This window comes from Dermacentor silvarum, chromosome 2, assembly GCF_013339745.2.
Source record: "Dermacentor silvarum isolate Dsil-2018 chromosome 2, BIME_Dsil_1.4, whole genome shotgun sequence".
Taxonomy (NCBI): Eukaryota; Metazoa; Arthropoda; class Arachnida; order Ixodida; family Ixodidae; genus Dermacentor; species Dermacentor silvarum.
The window spans coordinates 135,805,880-135,826,146 of record NC_051155.1 but is presented as its reverse complement, the minus strand read 5'-3'; the positions used below and the strand labels follow the sequence as shown (position 1 = coordinate 135,826,146).

General features: G+C 42.7%; 1 protein-coding gene across 2 annotated transcripts in view; it reads right to left on the bottom strand.

Annotated features, from left to right (window-relative positions):
- Window positions 1–232: 232 nt before the first annotated feature.
- The window catches only part of LOC119441803 (uncharacterized), a 458,799-nt gene continuing 438,764 nt past the window's right edge, over window positions 233–20,267 (bottom strand). For both annotated transcript variants that reach the window (XM_037706422.2, XM_049661634.1), the window contains exons 6-18: window positions 16,267–16,503; window positions 15,696–15,858; window positions 14,895–14,992; window positions 14,579–14,749; window positions 13,890–14,078; window positions 12,869–13,048; window positions 12,537–12,641; window positions 11,820–12,077; window positions 9,533–9,661; window positions 8,542–8,626; window positions 7,785–7,943; window positions 6,233–6,310; window positions 233–4,297 (exon numbers count right to left, since the gene is read on the bottom strand). In XM_037706422.2, the coding sequence (XP_037562350.2) occupies window positions 4,092–4,297; window positions 6,233–6,310; window positions 7,785–7,943; window positions 8,542–8,626; window positions 9,533–9,661; window positions 11,820–12,077; window positions 12,537–12,641; window positions 12,869–13,048; window positions 13,890–14,078; window positions 14,579–14,749; window positions 14,895–14,992; window positions 15,696–15,858; window positions 16,267–16,503 (2,058 nt within the window). In that variant the 3' untranslated portion in view covers window positions 233–4,091. The remainder of the gene's footprint in view (window positions 4,298–6,232; window positions 6,311–7,784; window positions 7,944–8,541; window positions 8,627–9,532; window positions 9,662–11,819; window positions 12,078–12,536; window positions 12,642–12,868; window positions 13,049–13,889; window positions 14,079–14,578; window positions 14,750–14,894; window positions 14,993–15,695; window positions 15,859–16,266; window positions 16,504–20,267) is intronic.

Sequence of the window (20,267 nt, the reverse complement as noted above, 5' to 3'; positions counted from 1 at the left end):
TAAATGAGGTAACCTGTAAACTAATGTGCATGGGACTTATGTTTATGCACGGTCAGCTGCTGGTTTCACCTCAGTTACCCCATAATAACTTACCCAGCAAGCAACTATTTTATGCGATTACTCATCTAACCCGTGTTTGAAACAAACTTTCTGTTGCAATTATGCACATGGCTAGTAAGGTTACTATGTGAACAAAAAAATTCAAGGGCACAAATAAAACGAACAGGATGCATAAATGTAAACATATATTTATTCCATGCATAAACACTCTGCAACATCCTAGAGATGGTGGAAACATATAAAAGTATGTACACATTTAAAATATACAGGCACATATTTTACAAAAGGCCCAAATTATACACACGCACACATACACACAGAGTCTGACACAATAGGGGCTTTAGGCCTAGGGACATCTGCGCTGTGCCATGACTCAGGTGCCCAATGTCCTGTTCCCCCTCCTGCCGTAGACTAGCTGTTCTGGGGCTACCCCAGGTGCCCGTCGCTGGAAGACGTTATACACACGAGAGATTGTGCCATTCGGAGAACGTGAGAACACATCTGAACAAGTGCTGACCCGCTGTTAACAATCCACGAGATTGGTCTAGATTGGCAACGCTTCCAAAAAAAGATGAGAGGTGCTTCATCCCACACAGCAGCACACCGATGCAATGAAAGTCATTGTCTCGGTAAGGTAACATGACATTTACATATATGCAGGAAAAACTCTTTACAACCACCTATAGACAACACCTGGATGCAACAATGTTACAGTCTGTGGAAACCCGTGAGTGAGTTGTAACCTGTACATAAAAATGTCTCAGACTTTCACTACGCCAGCAACAACAATGCCTTTCTTTTTTTTCTTTTTATACATTTGTGATCAGCACGCAAACAAATAAAGTAGCCTGAGTGTGTGTGTGTTCACAGTTATTATGCAATAAACGAGATGCACTGCCTTGGCTGTTTCGTCTAGACTAGGCCGTTATACAAGAACATTCAGGATTTGCCACACAAGCAATTATGTACATAAAAACTCTATAAACAACAAGAAAAGAAGGAGCCATCATACGAGAGTAGCCAGCGAAAATGGGTACAATGACTGGAGCACGTGTAACAAGCTAACGGTATTAGCACGAGTGCCCGTGAATACAGTTACACACACAAAGAGTTCATTCTAGAGAGCTCAAAACCTGTCACTTTTTTACTACAGACAAGCCAATGCATAGAGTGCTCCCATAGTGAGTCTGTGCGATGCAAGCGACGAAACGCCAGAAGGACGAAATGGTGAGCACTGCCACGTGACAGGCCTTGATTTTCTCAAGTTCGGCACAGTGGGATTCTGTCACATCAAACAGCAGGGAAGTGAGCGGGCAGCATTGTTAACTGAAGAGCACACGCAACATCTCGAGTGCATGCACGAGGAAACACAACATTACTGTTGCTACAGATGCCAAAGCTGTGACGGTGTTATTGCCTCCCAAGCGACAATCGTGGCAAAGTATACAAGGTCATATACCTGCGATTGAACAGTGCAGGGGGCACGGCAGACAGGCTGTAAAGATCTACAGCAACAGCTGGTCGAGCAAAGCCATGCACTACACTACCAGGGGGCAGCACCTTGACTAATATAAGTCTTCCTATGCAAGCAGACATTTTATATCGCCATTACTCCAATCATGTAGACCTTAGGCTTTTGAAGTCCACTTCAATTGGCCACAGAGCAACAAGGCGACAGCAATCTGCAAGGCAGACTGGCCATTGTCAAGTTACATGTCTTTCGGTCTACTCACAGTCCCTGGATTGGCAGGATTAAACTGTTCAAAATGATTATCGCAAAAGTTATTGTAAACGCTCCATCCTTCGTCAGCGGCAGTACCAAAAATGAGAAATGTTCGAGTCATGCGGCTGCAAGGTTCAGGCAATGCGACAAGTGCTGTTTCTTCTTCACGGAGACACTGTTATCACTGGCAAACAGATCTGCATAGTTTGATCGTAGAATAAATATGCCTAAATATGCCGCAGACATGCACCGCACCTCAAAAGTGCGTGTGTACGAAAGCAAATTACAATATAGATACAAGTCACCTCGACCGTATTGCAAAAAAAAAAAATGAAAAGCAATATAAATAAGAAGCTGCAGTGGTGTCCAATGCACCGCACAATGGGTGGAATGGTGCACCTGACAGTTGATGGCATGACAGGAGAAGTGTCACTTTTGGCAAGGGTGAGCAGTAAATACTCTAGAGATTTTGAATACAAATCGAATATTAGACACGAACCGGTATTCCACAAGCACACACACTAAACACCACAACCTGGTCAATAATGTGAACTAGGCTAGTCAGTGTGACAATGTTAGACGCAACAGCCTCAAGGTTTGGTATGCAAACAGCAAACGCTGTTTGGTTTGACATTTGCATTTCTGCCCACTTTTTCCACCTGTACTTGGACTGCCTGTGTTTCGCTTTGCAATGAAGGGAAACAGTGCTGACAGTAAGCTGCCTCCGATTGTGAGGAATAAAGGAATGGCGCTATGGAAACAGTCTCTAGCAATAGCACCATCAATAATGAATCACAAGGTGCTTAAAGCTGCATTCCAAACTTTCAACATGTGCCACAACATTGCTGGCAGTAAACCACCTACTCATTTACTATTCAAAGCAACGATAATTCAAAAGTCCAACGTGTTTCTCAAAGCCCTCAGCATGTGGAGACAGCAAATATTTTTTATGCATTCTTTTATTCTGGGCACATCGGCCTGTATTCATTCAGCATCAAGTGCCTTCTATATTATCTGTAAAATAGAGTGACATTATCCATTAAAGAATATCCTGTCTTTGTTTATAACGTAGGTTAACTTGACAAACATGTGCAAGAGTTAATTCTTTGAACACATTAATGCGGACGTCGTGCCAATGGTATGATAACATTGTAGTTGCCACCTATCAGAGTAACTAATTTAATGAGACAAATTCCATTAGTATAGATAGAGAATGCCTCGGTTGTTTCCTAGCACAAAACATAAAAGAAAGTGCTTTTTTTTTCGTGTTGACATAGTATCCTTACATAAGTTTTCAAGTTCCTAATTTGTTTTTTTTTTTGTCTTGACTTTATAAGTTTTTGTGCAGTCTTCCACATACTACATGAAATTGCTGTAGTCAGCACTCTTCAATGTGTACACAATGCAGTGATCGATTAACATCTGCACATATATGTACATATAAGTGAAATCAACATATCAAACACTGCTAATCCGAAGTGCAAGCATTCAGTATTTATTGTTAACACGCTTAAAAACAGGCTTTTACACAACAATTCTAGCTGCTTTATTGCACTATACAGCCCGTAACAAGAAAAACAAGGTAGCAAATGATGCTATCACTATATAATTAGCACACTTAAATGTGTGCACGACAGATTATTAGTTTGTCCCTGTATGCTAACAAAAATGTGCAAGGAGTGCAAGTACAAATTACAGATTTAGAAATTGCAAATTGTATCAGTGACTGAAGTTTCAAGTTATTAATTAATAAGCATGACAATTTTCTGAGACATCATTGCAATTAAGATGCGCATGACTGCAATGCTGCCATGTGCTGATGTGAAAGATCATGACATGTAAATACGTGTGACATGTATTACCAGCATTGCCACATGCACTGAATCCAGCATTTCCACTTACTTCACTCACTACTTGGGCCTAGAGCCTGCAGTCCGTCATAAAAAAATTAAATAAATAAAAATCAATAAATATAACCAGCTAGGTCATGGATGTAGAACCTCGTCAATGCAGTTAACAATTGTCAATTTGTGTAGTTAAGATTGCCGTGTGTGGTTACTACTGATATGAGTCGCACGGTTTAGTGTGGCTTCATTGACAAACCTTTGTCAATCAAACAACATTGAAAAAATTGACAAATGCAATTTCGTTCAGCCACACTTCACTTTTCACTCTTTCTCCACTTCTGGAGGACAATTACAAATATTCAATACCTAAATCAACGTTAAACTCATTTACTTTCCTCATGATTAGTATTCGATTTGTATTCAAAAAGTTATGAGTGTTCTTACAAACATTCACACACACCCTACTTTTTCACTTTCTTGCCACTTCCAAAATGAAACCAGCCTGAGCCCTTCTTTTTTGGCAGGCCGTTGGCTGAAACTGTGTGATGGCTGGTATGCAGAGTTGATGGCAAGCTTCCAGTTCGGGGCTTTGGGCCAGGTGGGTCAAGAAGTATCTCCACAACTGCAACATCGGGATGCTGAGATCGTGGTCCCTTGGGAAGCTTTGCTGCAAAACAGGACAAGAAAAATGGGCACAAGAACACGTGAAAAAAAAAAAAGGTACATGAAACAAAAGGGCAGGTACTGCAAGAACGATCAACACGAGGTCAAAGTGGTGCCATATTTTTCATGGACCCTGTTTAATGTAGTGTGCTCTGGTGTAGTGTGATGTGATATGCAGTCTATAGCGTCGTGCAGTGTATCGCACGTGTTCTAAAGTTGTGCGGTGAGTGGTGCGGTGTTGGATGGAATTGTGCAGTCTATGCTCAGTCTCGCAAGACTCTGTGCAATGTAGAAAAAGCTAGGACTCATGCCAGCCAGTCGGAATAAAAAAACAGTAGAGGGTTCCTTCACTTTTAATCGCTTAAATGTCAACTGCAATAAAATTGGGCTACCGCCTAAAAAGCATAGTCTAAAATAATGTAGATATAGTCTGTGAAAAATTTGATGTTTGAAATAAGAGTAGAAGCATCATGAAAAGCTTGCAAAAAGAGCCGCTTTTGATACTGAAACTGAAAGGAAACACTGCCATTACTGGTCGCCAGAAGTGACGCATGACCTCCGAGATTGCAACGGCACAACCATGAAATCATGGAGACCACGCTGCTGCATAGCGTAGATACAGTGGCTGCCACCAGGTGCTGCAACGAGCCCAATCGCCTTCGAGAAGCTCGGACTACCACGTGCTACGATTGGTCTTTGCAGTTCTCCAGGCATGGCAACACGAGCCAGACCGAGTGCCTAATGACTGCGGCACACTGAAAAATCTCAGATGTAGCTTGCTGGGACTTACGTCACTAGTGACACCATCAGGTGCACGCATCGTTTGCTTAAGTGCTGTTTAAAGGCCAGCTCTGCGACGGCTTTGCCGAAATTGGCTTGGTGGTATATACTACTCATTTATAACAAATTTAGCCAAAGTGAAATTTCATTGCAATGGGCCTTTAACAACCTCCACACAGAAGCTTCACGGGAGGATCAGTGGTACACAATGGACAAGCCATACTTCCTTCTATGATCAAGCAGGTGGCTCTCATTACAGTTTGGTTAACGTGAGCCCTAGACTCCTCTGCACTATGTGGACTTGTGAGACTCAGAGTAGTGCTGTGCAGTGCTTGGTAGTACAGAACAGAACACTTTATTGCTGTGCACATTCCTTCCAAGTACTTGAAAGAAGATGGTGAGTGAGAAAGTAAAGCTGCTGGCAAGCAGCTTGACAAGAATTCCACCCCACTTTGTTTTACATGAGCAATCAACAATAGAGCATGAAAAAAATGAGTTTGCAAAACAAGGGATGAAGATGAGTAATTGAGATGAATGCTGCCCTGTTAGTACAATGCAATTAAAATTAACAGTATTTGGTATAGTTTATGAGACCTTTTTATGGGCAGAGTGACAATGAGTAAAGAGCTCAGTGTAAATGTAAAAAATGACTGAGTTTATCTCCTTCCTGTGACCTTCCTCAGGCATCTTAGAAAAAGTGTTCCAAGTGTCATAGAAAAAAAGAAAGCAAATTCATGTCAAGTAACAATGGTGTCACATGGCTAATTTTAATGGGTATTTAAGTGTTTTTAAAGCTGGAGTAGGCAATGAAATGACTGCAACTAATTTTGAAATGCAAGTTCTGAGAAAAGTGATCATGTTAAAAGTAAAAAAGAGCGACGTTTAGTCTTGCACAGGATCCCAGTATAGTTACATAAAAATAGTTGACCAGTTGACTGAATTAAGGTCCAATTTCCAGATTGTAGTAGCTGCTTAAATTTTGGCTGTTTCAAATGGATGTAACAAGTTACAAATTATAATTGGAGCAAACGTCCAGTTAGACTAGTTCAAGTTAAGTGTTTTCAGGTAAGTTGTGCTAACTACTTATCTGCTCCAAGGTGAAAAGCTTACTTAAGCACTCTCTGTCGCAGACAAGAAAAGAGCTGGGCGCTGTACATACCTCTTGGACGTTTTGGCTTGAGCTTGTTGTTGAGTGCCATCTTTGCAGACTTCTTTGCACTCTCGGTCACAACATAGCCTGAAAATGAACAAGGCCGTATATATAATGCCCATTGCTGATGACCAAAAGCTTCCTGGGTATCGGTCTCCCCGATGATTTTTTTTTATACCTCTTTCTCTACAAGACGCTGACTACAACCCAAAAATTCACAGGTACAAACAGTGCAGCAAGATGGGACACAAGGTAAGAAAGGAAACAGACGGGTACAGAGACAGGCAATGCACTTATTTCTACTCCATGCGTAACACAAGAATGTGAATCATGCTGTTGTTTACCTATGCTAGTATCTTTGTAGGAGTGACAATAACGTGAGAGTTAAAAAATTAAATTATGGGGTTTTATGTGCCAAAACCACGATCTGATTATGAGGCATGGCGTAGTGGGGGACTCCGGAAGTTTGAACCACCTGGGGTTCTTTAATGCGCACCTAAATCTAAGTACACGGGTGTTTTCGCATTTCGCCCCCCATTGAAATGCGGCCACTGTGGCCAGGATTCGATCCCACGACCTCGTGCTCAGCAGCCCAACTATAACTTGAGAGTGTGACTGTATACTGCCGTATTTATTCAAATATAAGGAGACTTTTTTTTTCCAGAATCCTTAGCCTCGAAGTTAACCCTGCCTTACATGCGAGTAAGAGTAAAGATGGAGTGCAGGTTATATGTAAATTTTGTCTTTAGGTGAGCCTTCACAGTGGTAGAATTTCGCTTTACAGTGTGGATTTACGGTGGCACACACAGTGATGTTGTGAAGCCCCACCTAAAAGCAAAATTCACATATAACCCGCACTCCACGTGTTCAGCTTCCTTCCCCCGTATTTCATGGTCACCATTTTGCGTTTTGGCTGTGTTAGTAATTCAGTACTTCGGGAAATCTCTGCCGAGTCTGAATAATCCATCTTATACTCTATATTGCCTTATATTAGTGTGCATACCTAAGGTTTTTTCTTGGGTCTCCCAACTGCACCCTCACCTTGTAATTGTGACAGTCTTATAGAATAAATATGGTATACACAAGGATTTTTTCGTTTTTCAATATCCTCAGTTGTAAGTCTGATCCCATCTGTTCCCATTCTTACATTGTGCTCTGTCTTGTCACGCAGTTTGCCCCAATGCATCTGTACCAACTTGCCCAGCTATAAACCCTATTAGCCCTATAATGACATAATGTGTGTTACTTTACGCACATTGATGTTAGTAAACTCTTCCGCAATTTCATTTTGAGACATGGCTATGCGATTGCCACATTGCTATTGAAAAGTGGTAAAATCGTATTTCATGGTGGAGGAAAGAGGGGCCAATATACAAATTTGACAAGGGAAGAACACTTGTAGGTTTCAGCTAGATGGTCTGCAGTCATGTTTACAGATGTCTGACCATAGGTTGTAGGTCGGTAACAACACATCTTTCACTTATACTGGACAGGAAAGGAAGCACAGAGTGAGCATACAACGACAGATTACAATAGTATTCTTGATTAAACATCTTCTCACCTTGCTCCCGGTCGTCACGCACCCTTTGCCTTTCGGCTTGGAATGCTTGCAGCCACTTTTCCTTCTCGGCAGCGGTCTTCGTAAAAAACAAGTACCACTTCTCCCTGGTGGTGCAGTATATCTTCCAGGCGTTCCTCACAGTCGTGCCAAACTGTGAATCTAAGCAGAAAAGGACAAGCCCACTATGCAATTACATTAATAAAAAATAACATTTATAACTAGTTACATAATTACATTTATAACACTACATTTGTAATGCCAAGTACTGTCACAACTCAATATACTGAGTGTGAGAAGAAGTTGCACAAAGTTATAAATACAAATTCAGAAATTGTCCATACCTAAATTAGACTATCCAAGAACCATTAATTTAGTGAAAGAATAGACTCAGGAGATTCGGCACATGAAGCAGTCTGTGGTTTATACACAAATGCAAAACCAGCTGTAAAGACAGCTGACATGCAAAAAGTAGTGTCATTGGTTCCTCGGCAGTAGGCTAAGAGAAGTCATGTTGCAGAGGGTTTGAGTGGCGCTTACAGTAAAAACAGATTACAATGTAGGGAATGAATTATTTTCAGGAAAAGCAAACTATGATGGCAATTCAGAGGCAACTTAAACGGAAAACTTCAGAAATACGTGTCCTGCTGCGCCAGCAAATTCAAAGCATAAGGGTCACATTCATGCAAATGCAGCTAGTAAAGTGCAGTTACACTTTATCTCTGAATGTTAAAACATTAGCAGCTATACACGTGCGTACCTTTGCCATTCTCAACATCCACAACACAGCAAGAGTTCATGTTCAGTCTGCCCTTGTATGACAACGTGTTTCTCTTTATCATGTCCTGTGCAGAGAGAAGGAAAAAAAATGGCATGGGTTAGCAAGCGTTCAGTAGAGCCATTGCTTACATTGCACTGAATGTGTGAAAGAGACCAGGGGATGTACTCTCGGATGATTGCTTTCGCCGATATCACTTTCAGTGCGCACTTATTGGCTGGTTGAGCAAAACCAGATGAGCTGATTGGCTGGTTGAGCACTGCGCCACGTGAAGGCGGTAGTATCGCTGAAAGTGATCGTCTGAGAATACATCCCCTGAAATGTACTATAAGCATCTGATGCTTTCACAAAATTCTATGCTTTCAACGACATTCGTGCTAATTACATTGTGTCCAAGGGAACGACTGAAATGGCAATGAAAGAGATGCATAACACTGCTGGCATCCATGCAATATCATCAACACATGCTATAGTTTCTCCCACTATGTATCTGCTGCTTAAATACATTAGCAAAGCATTGATGGAGAAAAAGTTAGTGAGACAAGTTTATTACTCATGTTTAGAGGCTTAGTACTAAGGTCTGAGGAAGAAAAATAAGGCTTTAACTGCCACGTATGATAGCAAGTACTTTACGGTAATACATTGATAGAAGAGAAGATGCATGTAACGAAGTGAATGTAAACTGTTTCTCGTGAATATTGGCATGTAACAAATTAATGCTTATAACGAATACTAGACGTAACAACAGTATTTTTTGTGTAGGATGTGACTTCATGATGACAAAGTTCAACTGTAATCATTGGACGATTGAAAAATTCCTCATACAGTGAGGCATCTCTTGTCCAGGTGTTAGATACATGAAAGGTATCAGTGAAGGTAATTTCTCACCCCAGTATGACCTTTTTTTTGGTGGACCCCAAAAGAGAACGACACTTAAAGAGAAGTTGTAGTACATAAGGGGGATGCAGCCTACCTTCTTGCAATACACCAACTGGTTGTCAAACAAAAACAAGCTGACCACATCCCTGGACCACACTGATGACACTCGCACTGCTTCACCCGAGTGGACCAGCATGGAGCTTGTGTCCAGCAAGTCAGGACCCTGTCACATATAGAACGAAAACACCAAAACAATTATGAACACATCTTCATATGCAGTGCCACACCTAACCGGAAGCATTGGCTCAGAAGGCAGTGAAGGCACCTTAGTGCTTTTTGTGAGAACGACTGGCTTGTGTGAGCGCCTTTGACTGCATAGTGCTATCCGTGCATGTTTTCACACTCACCACATTCCTTTCTCTCTCTTCCTTCTTTCTATTCTAATTTTTTTCTTCCCCCAGCGTGGGGTAGCCAACCGGACCCGTGACTGGTTAAAATCTCTGTCTTCATATTTATCTCACTCACTTGGTTATAAATATTTTATGTGGCTGCTTGCGCACGATCACAAACGGGGTAATATATTTTGTAATGATTTTTCAAATTTTTCTCTTCTTGTCCTTTGTCATTGGCTCACATGATACCACAACATTATCCCTGGGATTGGCAGGAAAGTAATTCTTAGAAAGTGCAATCCCAGAAGTATTGCAGGCAGATAAAGTTCCTGAATTTCACCCCTGTTCACAGGTCTTGATTCGTCATGCTCTTTCCGAAATTATAATGAAAAACTTCCTGGCATATACTTTGCTGGAATGCACTTTGGAGTGCATAGCTCGGCCATATCAATAGTGCGGCGTGTATTACGGAATCTGTTGCAACATCATACTGCCATGCATTTCCCACTAGCAAGTACACAACATAGCACACCGTATGCATACACACAAGATGTAACCACACACAACTCTTTCTCGCAATCACTTGGCATAAGTTCACAGGGCACATAAGTACTACCAACCTTATCGCACTCTTTCACCATGTAACATCATGCAGCTGCTTCTGTAACATTCAAGTTACGCATGCACATCCTTTTTTTTTCTCGCAGACATGCCTGTTTCCTTGGCCGAACTGTATTCAATGCTGAGGAAAGGTTACGCGTGACCGCTTTACGAGTTGGCAAGCTGTGTATCTGAAACAGGGGTTAGGACGAGTGAAGAAGAGGGCCTAATTTACCAGTGGAGACCCAGTAACCGAATTACTCTTATTCTAGGTCTTATGCCTGCCCTTTGAGAATGAAGTGCACGTGGTGGAAACAGATAAACAGGCAGGTCTGCAAGAAGCAAGAGATACAGGGTTGATATAACTGGTGCATAAAGATGGATAGGGCAGAAATAAGGCCTGGTTGGTGTTAGCGTGTTCTCAAGACCTTTGTCAGTGACACTACAACCTCAAGAATGCTTGTCTAGAGTGCAGAAGCAGTGCGCTTTGGACTGTGTTTGCATTCATGTTGTCTGGTGAAGAGATAGCTTGCTTCATAGATGTGGGTGATACAAGAGTAGGTCATATGCAGTGATATGGCATGCCTTCTATTCACTGCTCAGACACTGCCGATGTTTCCTTGACAAGGAAGTCTGCAGTGAGGTTGCCAGTAACGAAAAAGGGATCCCTCATTAATCACTTCGAAGAAAGCGCTATTTTGTTTATTTCATAAAACTACATTATAATCGTTGAAAATTTTATGGCATATTCTACTTATCTCAAATCACACATCCCACTTGGTGTGATGTGCGACTCCTGCCCTACAAGAAAATTGCAATTTAACTGAAGCTTTCAACAGATGGTCATTGCTAACATAATCCAGGAACGAAATGAATTACCCAATTGTAAAACAATCAAGCATGACCCCACAAAATCTACTTCACTACGCACCGCATCGACGATTAAACGTTTATATACTATTAGCTAACTCTGTCTGGCAAATTAAATTCATGAAGTTTCTATTCTGCCCTTTTCTCTCTACCGGCTGCTTTTAGAAAAAGCACGTGGTGTCTTTCACCCTTCACCACCGAAAGCGTGACACATGTGACTTATAAGATATTTCACATATTTCTATGTTTGTTACCCCTTCCTTTATGTAACACCTCGCAAGGGGTTCGTCAGGAGATACGAAATGAGAATGAAAACCTTATAGAAAAAAAAAGTGCAAATAGCAGTGGCTTGCCAGTGTGCTGGTGCATGCTCAGAGTAAGCGATCTCAAACCACCGGCCTCTTGACAGCAGGCACAAAATCATTTCGCAGTACATCTCTTCCCACACTCTAACACGTGCTTGTTGCAGGCTCTATGCAGAGCTGCTTGTCTCAAAACAGACATGGAAAGGAGCCTTGCCTCCCAGTTGAAAACACCGCTCTGCCACTCCGCAAGCTTCTCGAGACACTCCATACGGCGCTTGCGCTCGTTGACCATTTGGGCGACGCCCTTCATGGCTGCCAGGGCTTCCCGCACAGCGTGGTAGTCGGCATGCTCGGGCCGTGTGTACTTCAGCAGTTCAGCCAGCTGCAACGGGTACTTGCAGATCTTTTGCACTGGCGTCAGCAGAAACCCGTCCAGCGAGATGTCAATCATGTCTTGGAGCAGGCGGCATGCCTGCACCGATGAGCAAGAGAAAAGTAAAGCTTAACTTCAGAGTGTCATTGAAGCCAAGGGCCAGGAATGGCCAAGGTTGTAGATATTTCAGAATTGCAAATTGTGATTGGAATAATGAGAATGGACAAGAACTGCATCAGCAAGGAGGCAATGCATATTTAGGTTATCCGCATTGCCTCCTTGATGATGCAGTTTTTGTCCATTCTCATTATTCCAATGTGGCAAGGCACTAGGGCATGGAAGAATAGAAAGATCATTGGGCAACAACAATGAATGGGAGAAGGAAATGAGGGAAATATAGCTGCAGATAGCTGTCACCTAATAGCTGACCTATCTGCTATTCCTGAAATGCGATCTACTGATGTAGCTAGACTTAATATTTAGTGTCCCTTTGCTGGGCTTTCTATCGGTCTGTAATGCAATTTCATACAAAAAGGCTGTACAGAAACACATCCTTGCCTCAAAGAAATGGACATATTTGGGGTCAGCGTAGAGTTCCTGGAGTTCACTGACAGCCAGTGGGTGGTTGTTGCAGTACTCTGAGTAGATCCTAAATTCTTGCTTCTGAAACAAAAATAAAATAAAGCATAAAATAAAGAAATCGAACTCGTTTCAGAGGTCATTGCTCAGTTCTGCAGTCATTATACACACGCCACCTTAATGTCACATTCAAGTGCTTGATACATTTATCAGCAACAGTAAAAATGTAATCAACAATCATTACACGTATAGTGAGAGCAGTAAAAAAGTTACGATAGTGCAATGTAAAAGAATTGGAAGCAGCAACCTACATGCTCTAAAAATACAGATCCAATCTGACTTAGATGTGGCCGCTCCCAATCGACGGCTGACTCGAGGTGCTTCAGGAAACTGCTCTGAAATTCATACAGCTGCTCAATGTTTCCGAAGATAGTGGCACGGCGCTCTTCGGAGAACATGTCAGGCCTCCGTCGGACCTGTGCCAGGTAGCCCTGTCAAAAAATGTAAGTGAAACAGACACATTCAGCATATCCACGCATGTACATTTCAGAGAGGTTGCAATAATAAGGAAGAGGTGTATCTATATATTCACTGCTACACTCAAACCTTTCGGCCACAATCATTCCCTGTTCAAAGAGATTCTGCCCTTTCAGATTTTCACATGGCAAGCATGCCAGACTACTGTGAGAAAAATTTAGCTCTGTAGAACGAATGCTATACAACCTTATTTAATTGCTCATCTTTACAAACACTGTGATGAAATCCCTGCCTTGCATCCTCAACAGTCAGTCGTCCAACAAGAAACAGAATTCAGATAAAACATGGTCTTCAATGAAAAGCTTCAGGCATTGCCATGTAGGAAGAAGAACTTGCTACTAGTACCAACCAAACTGAATAATGCATCCATAGACAAGACGTGAACATTAATCTTAATGTCTTTAGATGAGCTTCTGCATCTTAAAGCTATATGTCACATCACACTTATCTTACAATAATTGCTCATTATAATACAAAAACGTCCTTCCTAGCTTCCTTGTTACCACTGCACAAAGCAAAATGTAACAAGTTTCAGCACAATGCGGATATGTTACGAGTGAAGCAAAGTAGCAGGTTTTGCTTATCGTGCCCAGCTAGCTACTATTACAGCTTCGAAAGAACTGTATTTACATGAAGTGAGGTGCAGACAAAATGTAATGCAATTTAATTACACTTCTTTTGTGTATGCCATATAGCAGCATAAAAAACATGGATGTACACACACACACACATAAACACAAACAAAATTATTGGCTGAAATGTGGACAGACAACATAACGAAGTAAAAACACCCACCTGAACAACATCCTTCAAGTGCCGCACGAAGTCTCGCTCAGTGTTGACTATCTCCATGACAACCTTGGCACGCACCTCCTCGTTACTCAACAAGCCAATGCTCATCTTGCGGGGCTTGTGTTGCGTGAGGGTGCCATCCGCCATCTTGGTGATGCAATCCTCCACTGTGTCCTCCTGGCCAACTCGTAACTGTAAGTGATGGTGATACAGTCAGTCTTACTAAAACAGAACAAGAAAGTAACTGCGCTATTCTATGAAATGAGGGACTGCGAGGGCCGGAAAATTAAAACAGAAGTGTTTGTGCTGAGGTACAACAAGTTATTTCAGTGTATGCTGCATCGCTGTAAGCAACCTTGCCCTGTACTTTTCCTTGAAACTTTTATGATTATGCTCTAACTTCCAACAATCTAAACTGAGTAAGCAAATGTAAGAAATGCGCTCACTTTCGTCTTGTGCATTTCTGACACCAGCCAAAATAGAGCAGTAATTGTTGTTGCTTTTAATGTAAAAATAAAATATTAGTTGAAAGCTAAACAACATCCTAAAACATACATGCACAGGGGAAAAGGAGTTGTGCAATAAGGTAACATACAAATCACTGTTCTCATGTACCAACAACTTTGTCAACCCAAGTGCCCTCTCGCTGCCAAGACCGTGACAAATGACAAGTAAATGTAATTTCTGATTACCCGAACAAATGCAGCTGGGAACCAGCCATTCCGCTGGTCGACTGATCCCCACCACCAGTCCTTGTCAGACATGTCGGTCACTTCGATCACCTCGCCGGCTTGGAAAGCCAGTTCCTCCGAGTCTAGGGTCACGTGGTCCCAAAGTGCCTCCACATACGTGACACCTTCATACTAAAATAAAGCAAAGGAAGGAAAAAAAAACATTATAATTCTAAATGAATATGGATAGTTGCAAAAATCAGCAGACCTTTAGGCATACTGTACAACTTGAACGTTGCACATACTGTACGACTTGAACCAGTTAAAAGTTACTTACATCCTTGGGAATTTGGGAATAGGACTCTCCATCAGATGAGAAATCCTCCTCTGAAGATGCTGTGCTGGGGTTCCTTGAGGCTTCTTGGTCTGACAAGCCTAAGGGACAAATAGGTACAAAGGCAACAGACAGCAATTTAGCAGATTGCTTAGTTGGTTTATCAGAATATTTAGTTTGTTTAATCTCATTATATATGATATACAGTGTGCAACAGCAACGGATGCAAGAGCAGAATAGAGGACAAGCACTGGCTTTCAATTGCTGATAGTCAGTGCTCGTCCCACATTCCTGTACTTCAGTCATTGTCTGTACAGACTGCACAACATATGTCTGCAGATTAAGTACAGCGTAGTGCACATCGGATGTGTTTCTGAGATGCTGTTGAGCCGGGACTTGAATGTGTTGTCCATAGTTGTGTGCATCTGACAGTCTGTATGAAAGTCTAAGCAATGCAACAATTTTTCATGGTGTGTTACAAACTAGCACATCAAGCAACGACTGATGACAGACTTCAGATTTGGACCTCCCAAAACTTGTAGCAAGATGTAAAGTGCTCAGTCACTACACTAAACTATGGTGAATTAATCATGACTGCCTGCAACATCATCATTACTTTTACAAATACTAGTCCCACAACTTTAACATCTACATAGCACGCTTTGTCTCTTTACAAAACAGCACACATTTAACAGAGCTGGCCAAGACATCATGACGTGTGTCATATCTTTATGAAGGAAGGTGAAATTCACCACCAACTCCTTCAAGCAAATTACTTTTGATCAAATATGAGCACGTGCTTACCATGAGAAAGCTGCTCCTTCTGTGCCAAGTCATTTTTATCCGACTTTTCAAGGTCCAGTGGCTGGCTGATAGACCTCCGAAGAGCACCCCGACCTTTCTGCCGGCGCAGCGTGGGGCGGCTTCGCTCAATCCTTGTCTTGATTGGTGGTGGCGTTGAAAATTGCTGTTTGATAGAGAAAAGGAAGAGACAATTCATGAATATTAGTGGTAAAGTGTTAGGAAATTCTAGAGGTTGGCATTACACTTAGATAAAAGGTCACGCTCATGACATGTCATGACATGTCCTATTTATAATTGGTAAATTTCAGTCAACCACTGGTAATTTATTCATTATGTTGCATTTCAACTTAAAAGAAAATGCAGCTTGGCAATTCTACTAAGTTTTCTCACAAAACTCTGTGGTGCTACATAGCTCTAGCGGTGCTATTTATAGGAATGTGACACCCTCTCTTTGCAGATTGCCGACTCAAAGAGGGCAGAGCAATTTACTAATTCTTATCATTCCTCTTTAGCACCCTATTTAAGAAAGCAAACTGCAGCAGATCGAGTCAGCCTGGCAAGGTGGTCTTACCCTGTCGAACGAAAGTGGCTTGTGGGTGTGTGCTGGCACATTAAAGCCAGAGTGCGGGGAGCTCGGGGGCTGATTGTCATCACACAGAGTGGATTCAGCTTCGGCCCTGGCTTGTGAAAGACTAGAGTAGGACCCCTGACGACCTGAGCAGGTGACGCCATTTATCGTGATCACTGCCGATATGCTTTCGGCCTTCCTCTGAATGCTGGCTTGGCTGCTCTCATCTGTGGAATCAGCCTGGAAGGGGGGTGACATATGCAGAAAGCAGACAGGAAGTGCTACAATGTCACAACAGATATCAGCCATAGAGAGGAGACGAAAATTGGTAGGATATACACTTTACTTTCAATGAGCTTCGACAAATGGCAATCAGAAAAATCAACAAACCTTGATGTTAGCCAAGTTTCAGTAACGCAGCACACCCACATGATAATGAATTGAAAGAAACCGACAAAGTTTTAATTTAATACGGAGAGAGAGAGAGGTGTCGCTTTTAGAGAAAATCTCAACATTCAACATAATATAGCAACAAAATATTGTCACATTAGGTGTGCTGTTAGTAGTACAAGTAGTGTTTGCTCATGGTATTTTGTACTTTTCTTATGTTAATTTATGTGCTGATTGCACTGCTGCTTTTGTAATCGGGGAGTGAGAGCTTCGTCAAGCTGCAACGAACCAGCTTTTTTTTCTATCACCCCCTTTGATCTGTACTTTCAGAGCACAAAATAAACTATTTGTCTACTCTGGAAATGTAACAGCAATTATCGCAATAAATGTTATGCAAAAAAACTCGAGGAAGGCTTCGCTGCACAGCATAACTCGTAAGCACGGTGGCGTAGCCCGTTCACCATGCAGAAATTCAGTGCAGCTCTGCATAGCATCTCAAACCACACGGCAAATGCACGCACGCATCGTCCATGCGGTGGCGTAAAAAGTAATCAGGATTTGGTAGTTCGGTCTCTGCATTAACCTGCGACCCAGTGAAAATATGGTGTCAATGAGCGGCGACCGCTGGAAAAGAAGTAATGACAAGGCCACCGCTGATTAATTGCGACCGCTAGTAAAAAAAGAAAAAAAAAAGATAAAGAAATAGAAAAAAAATCAAAAGGACAAAAAAAAAAGGAGGGGGGAAAGGGGTAATTTATGCTTGGTGATGATGATACTGTACAGAAACGCAGGATCGAGGTTCAAACGCTAAGTGAACAGAGGAACGGATGCTCAAAACGGCTCAGAAATAATGCTAACAGTCGACTGTACAGAACTCTCCTGCCTCGTCTTGCAGCTGTATTTTAGATATTCTGCGCAAAAGAAAAGACATCCGTTTATTGTCAAAAATAGGCTAGCAAAGAATTATTCATTTCCGCGCAAATATGTCGTCGCGCCTCGAAAGCAGCAACGCAAGCGCCGTGCACGCCAACGCAAAAAGGCTCCGACAAAACGGTGCCCATCAGCTTGTCGAGTCTTTCCAACTTCCGTTTTCTTTCTTTTTTCTGTCGTAAAACGCTCGCACCCCTGACAGAACCAGCTACGCCGCTTGATAAAGACCCAATCACCTAGCGACGTATGCTCCCCTGACAACACGGTTGTAACGCGCCTCACTCAGCGCTAAGCCTCGCGTCACGCCACTGTCACCACCACGTGCTCACGACACGATGTATGTCGCGCCGTAGGAGCTCGCACCCGTGCGCCCTCTATTAGAGTGTAGGTACACTCTATACTTCTATATGCCCTCTCCACTTGCCTTCGTTGTTTTCATGGCAACGCAGGACAGCGCGCGAGACACGGCGTAAACTAGAAAACTAGGGAAGTAGTCCCCAACGAAGAAGAAAGCGCGTGGCACAACAGCATTCCTGGTCTTAGAACGTCTAGCGGGAAAGGTCGATTTGCAAGCTCTCCGTCGGTAGAACAGCCCAACCTCACGAGAGATTTGTCGCAGCATCTCGCGCAAATGGGGCACACGGCACACAAGAGCGCGTGCGCGCAGGAATTCGTGTTAGGAAAGCTTTTCATTTCATTTGCTGTCGCGTTCCTTCTGCGTCGAGCCCCAAAACACAAGGCCGTGTTGATTAATATGCTCCGTTTCGTACCTCGCGTGTGACGCTGTGAAAACGCAAGATTTCTCGCGGCGCTAGCGTTCGCGTAAAAAAAATAATTGGGCGTTTTTCGCCAGCAATATGTGAAACTGATCTCAGTAAAAATGAAAACAAAAAGTTATAATTCTTAAAAACGAAAAAAAAAAAGAAGCTGGTATACGGCTGATACAATAGGTGTTTTTATATCCTCTTGCTTGTTTTTTTTTTCTTTTTTTTTCGTTGTTTTCGCGAGTCGCACATGCACACGTGAGCAACGCAGTTGGCGCGCAGCTGCAGCAGGGCACGCGCAGTGCAAATATGAAGTGAGTTTTCTGTCTTTTTTGAGATCGCACACATCTACATCTTTCATTTATTTCACTCAAAATTGGCAATTATGTATTACTGAGAATTCTCTCGCGATCACGAAATCAGCCAAGAGCGTTGGTCGGGCAGCTGCCTTCGATGTGACAGCTAGCATTGCGGAAGCGAGGGCAAGCGATTTTTTGCTGCGTCTGACACGAGATTGTAAATTTCCTGCTGCGTACAGTGCAGTAATATCTCTTCTTACTATGTTGAAAAAGTGATTCAGGGCCCTTTTAAATGTGATTGAAGGAGTAGGTGACAAGCCGCCCCTTTCTCTCTCTCTTTTTTTTTCTAGGGCGGCTGTACAACACATTGGAATCGAGATTTCCCTTGCTTAGGCGCCATATTTCGGTTTAGGAGCTCAGAACCAGCATGTCGAAATTGCGACGAGCGGCTATAAGTTCAACAAGTAATGACATGACATTTCAGTTCAGTCACTTTTATTTCCTTTCAGTGTGAACACTTGCGACATTATTATTACTTTGTTGCGTTAAATGTCCAAACCCTCTGAACTCAAGGAAAAATATCGACAAGCGTAAGAACACGCTAAATAATTTAGCGTAATACAGTTGCTTCTATGATTCCCGTTTTGTTTCAGCCCCCTGGAGGTGGATGTGTAATGATGTCATGATAAATTGATACAGTGGCTGTGGCCGTCACACGTGAGCGAAGCCAGAAGAAACGCGCAAAACTCTCGCTCTTTTCGCAACGTAATCACACCTAACCTTATTGCTACACGAAGTCAGAAAATTTACCCTTTGCTATGACGTCACAATAACGTTGATATCGCCAGGTCCGGCATTTCTAGACCAACTTTAGCACATCAAATTAAAGAAGCTTCCGCTCTCCAGCCTTCATACCACGTGCGATCCTTTGAAGTGCCAGAAGCACGTGATGGAATTACTACAACTTCTTAAAGGGGCCCTGAACCACTTTTTATCGAAGTGGAGAAATAAATTTGAAGTGAAAATAGGCTATTTCAGAATCACTTTGCCGCAAAAAGTACTTCAATGCGTTCAGGAGAAGCGGAGTTATTGGGAATCAAACACGGTCCTCCGCTGTGCTCCCCTTCCTCCTTCAATGCCTTGCACTGCGAAGGCTACGGCGGAGTGGGGCGGGGCCACAACTGCTCCGCTTCGGAAACGTCACCGTGGCGCAGTTCAAATTTCATTTTGGACTTCCGATTTTGGTGCCTACGAAGCGCTAAACGTAAGCCAAACGCGGTTGTCCTCAGCGAGCCGCAGTGCGCTTAGCCACTGGACTCGTGGCGGCACCTCGCGGCTGCCGCGGTGTAGCCGACCGCAGCCACCAATCGCAGCCGTGTATTGGAGTGTGCTTTATTACGAAATAAAGCACACAGAAAAGAGCGAGGATCATGGGGTCTTTTGAAACGAGAGCGTTTGAGAGAAAGGTGACTTCGCGTTCCGCTTGCGAGCTCCACGGACCGCGTACGACAGCAGAGCTTGGCTGAGATGTTCACAACAGCGTATGCTACCCGCGGACTATGTTATTTCACCAAGCCCGAGGGGTGGTTCAGGGCCCCTTTGAAGCGTTCTAGTACTCAGT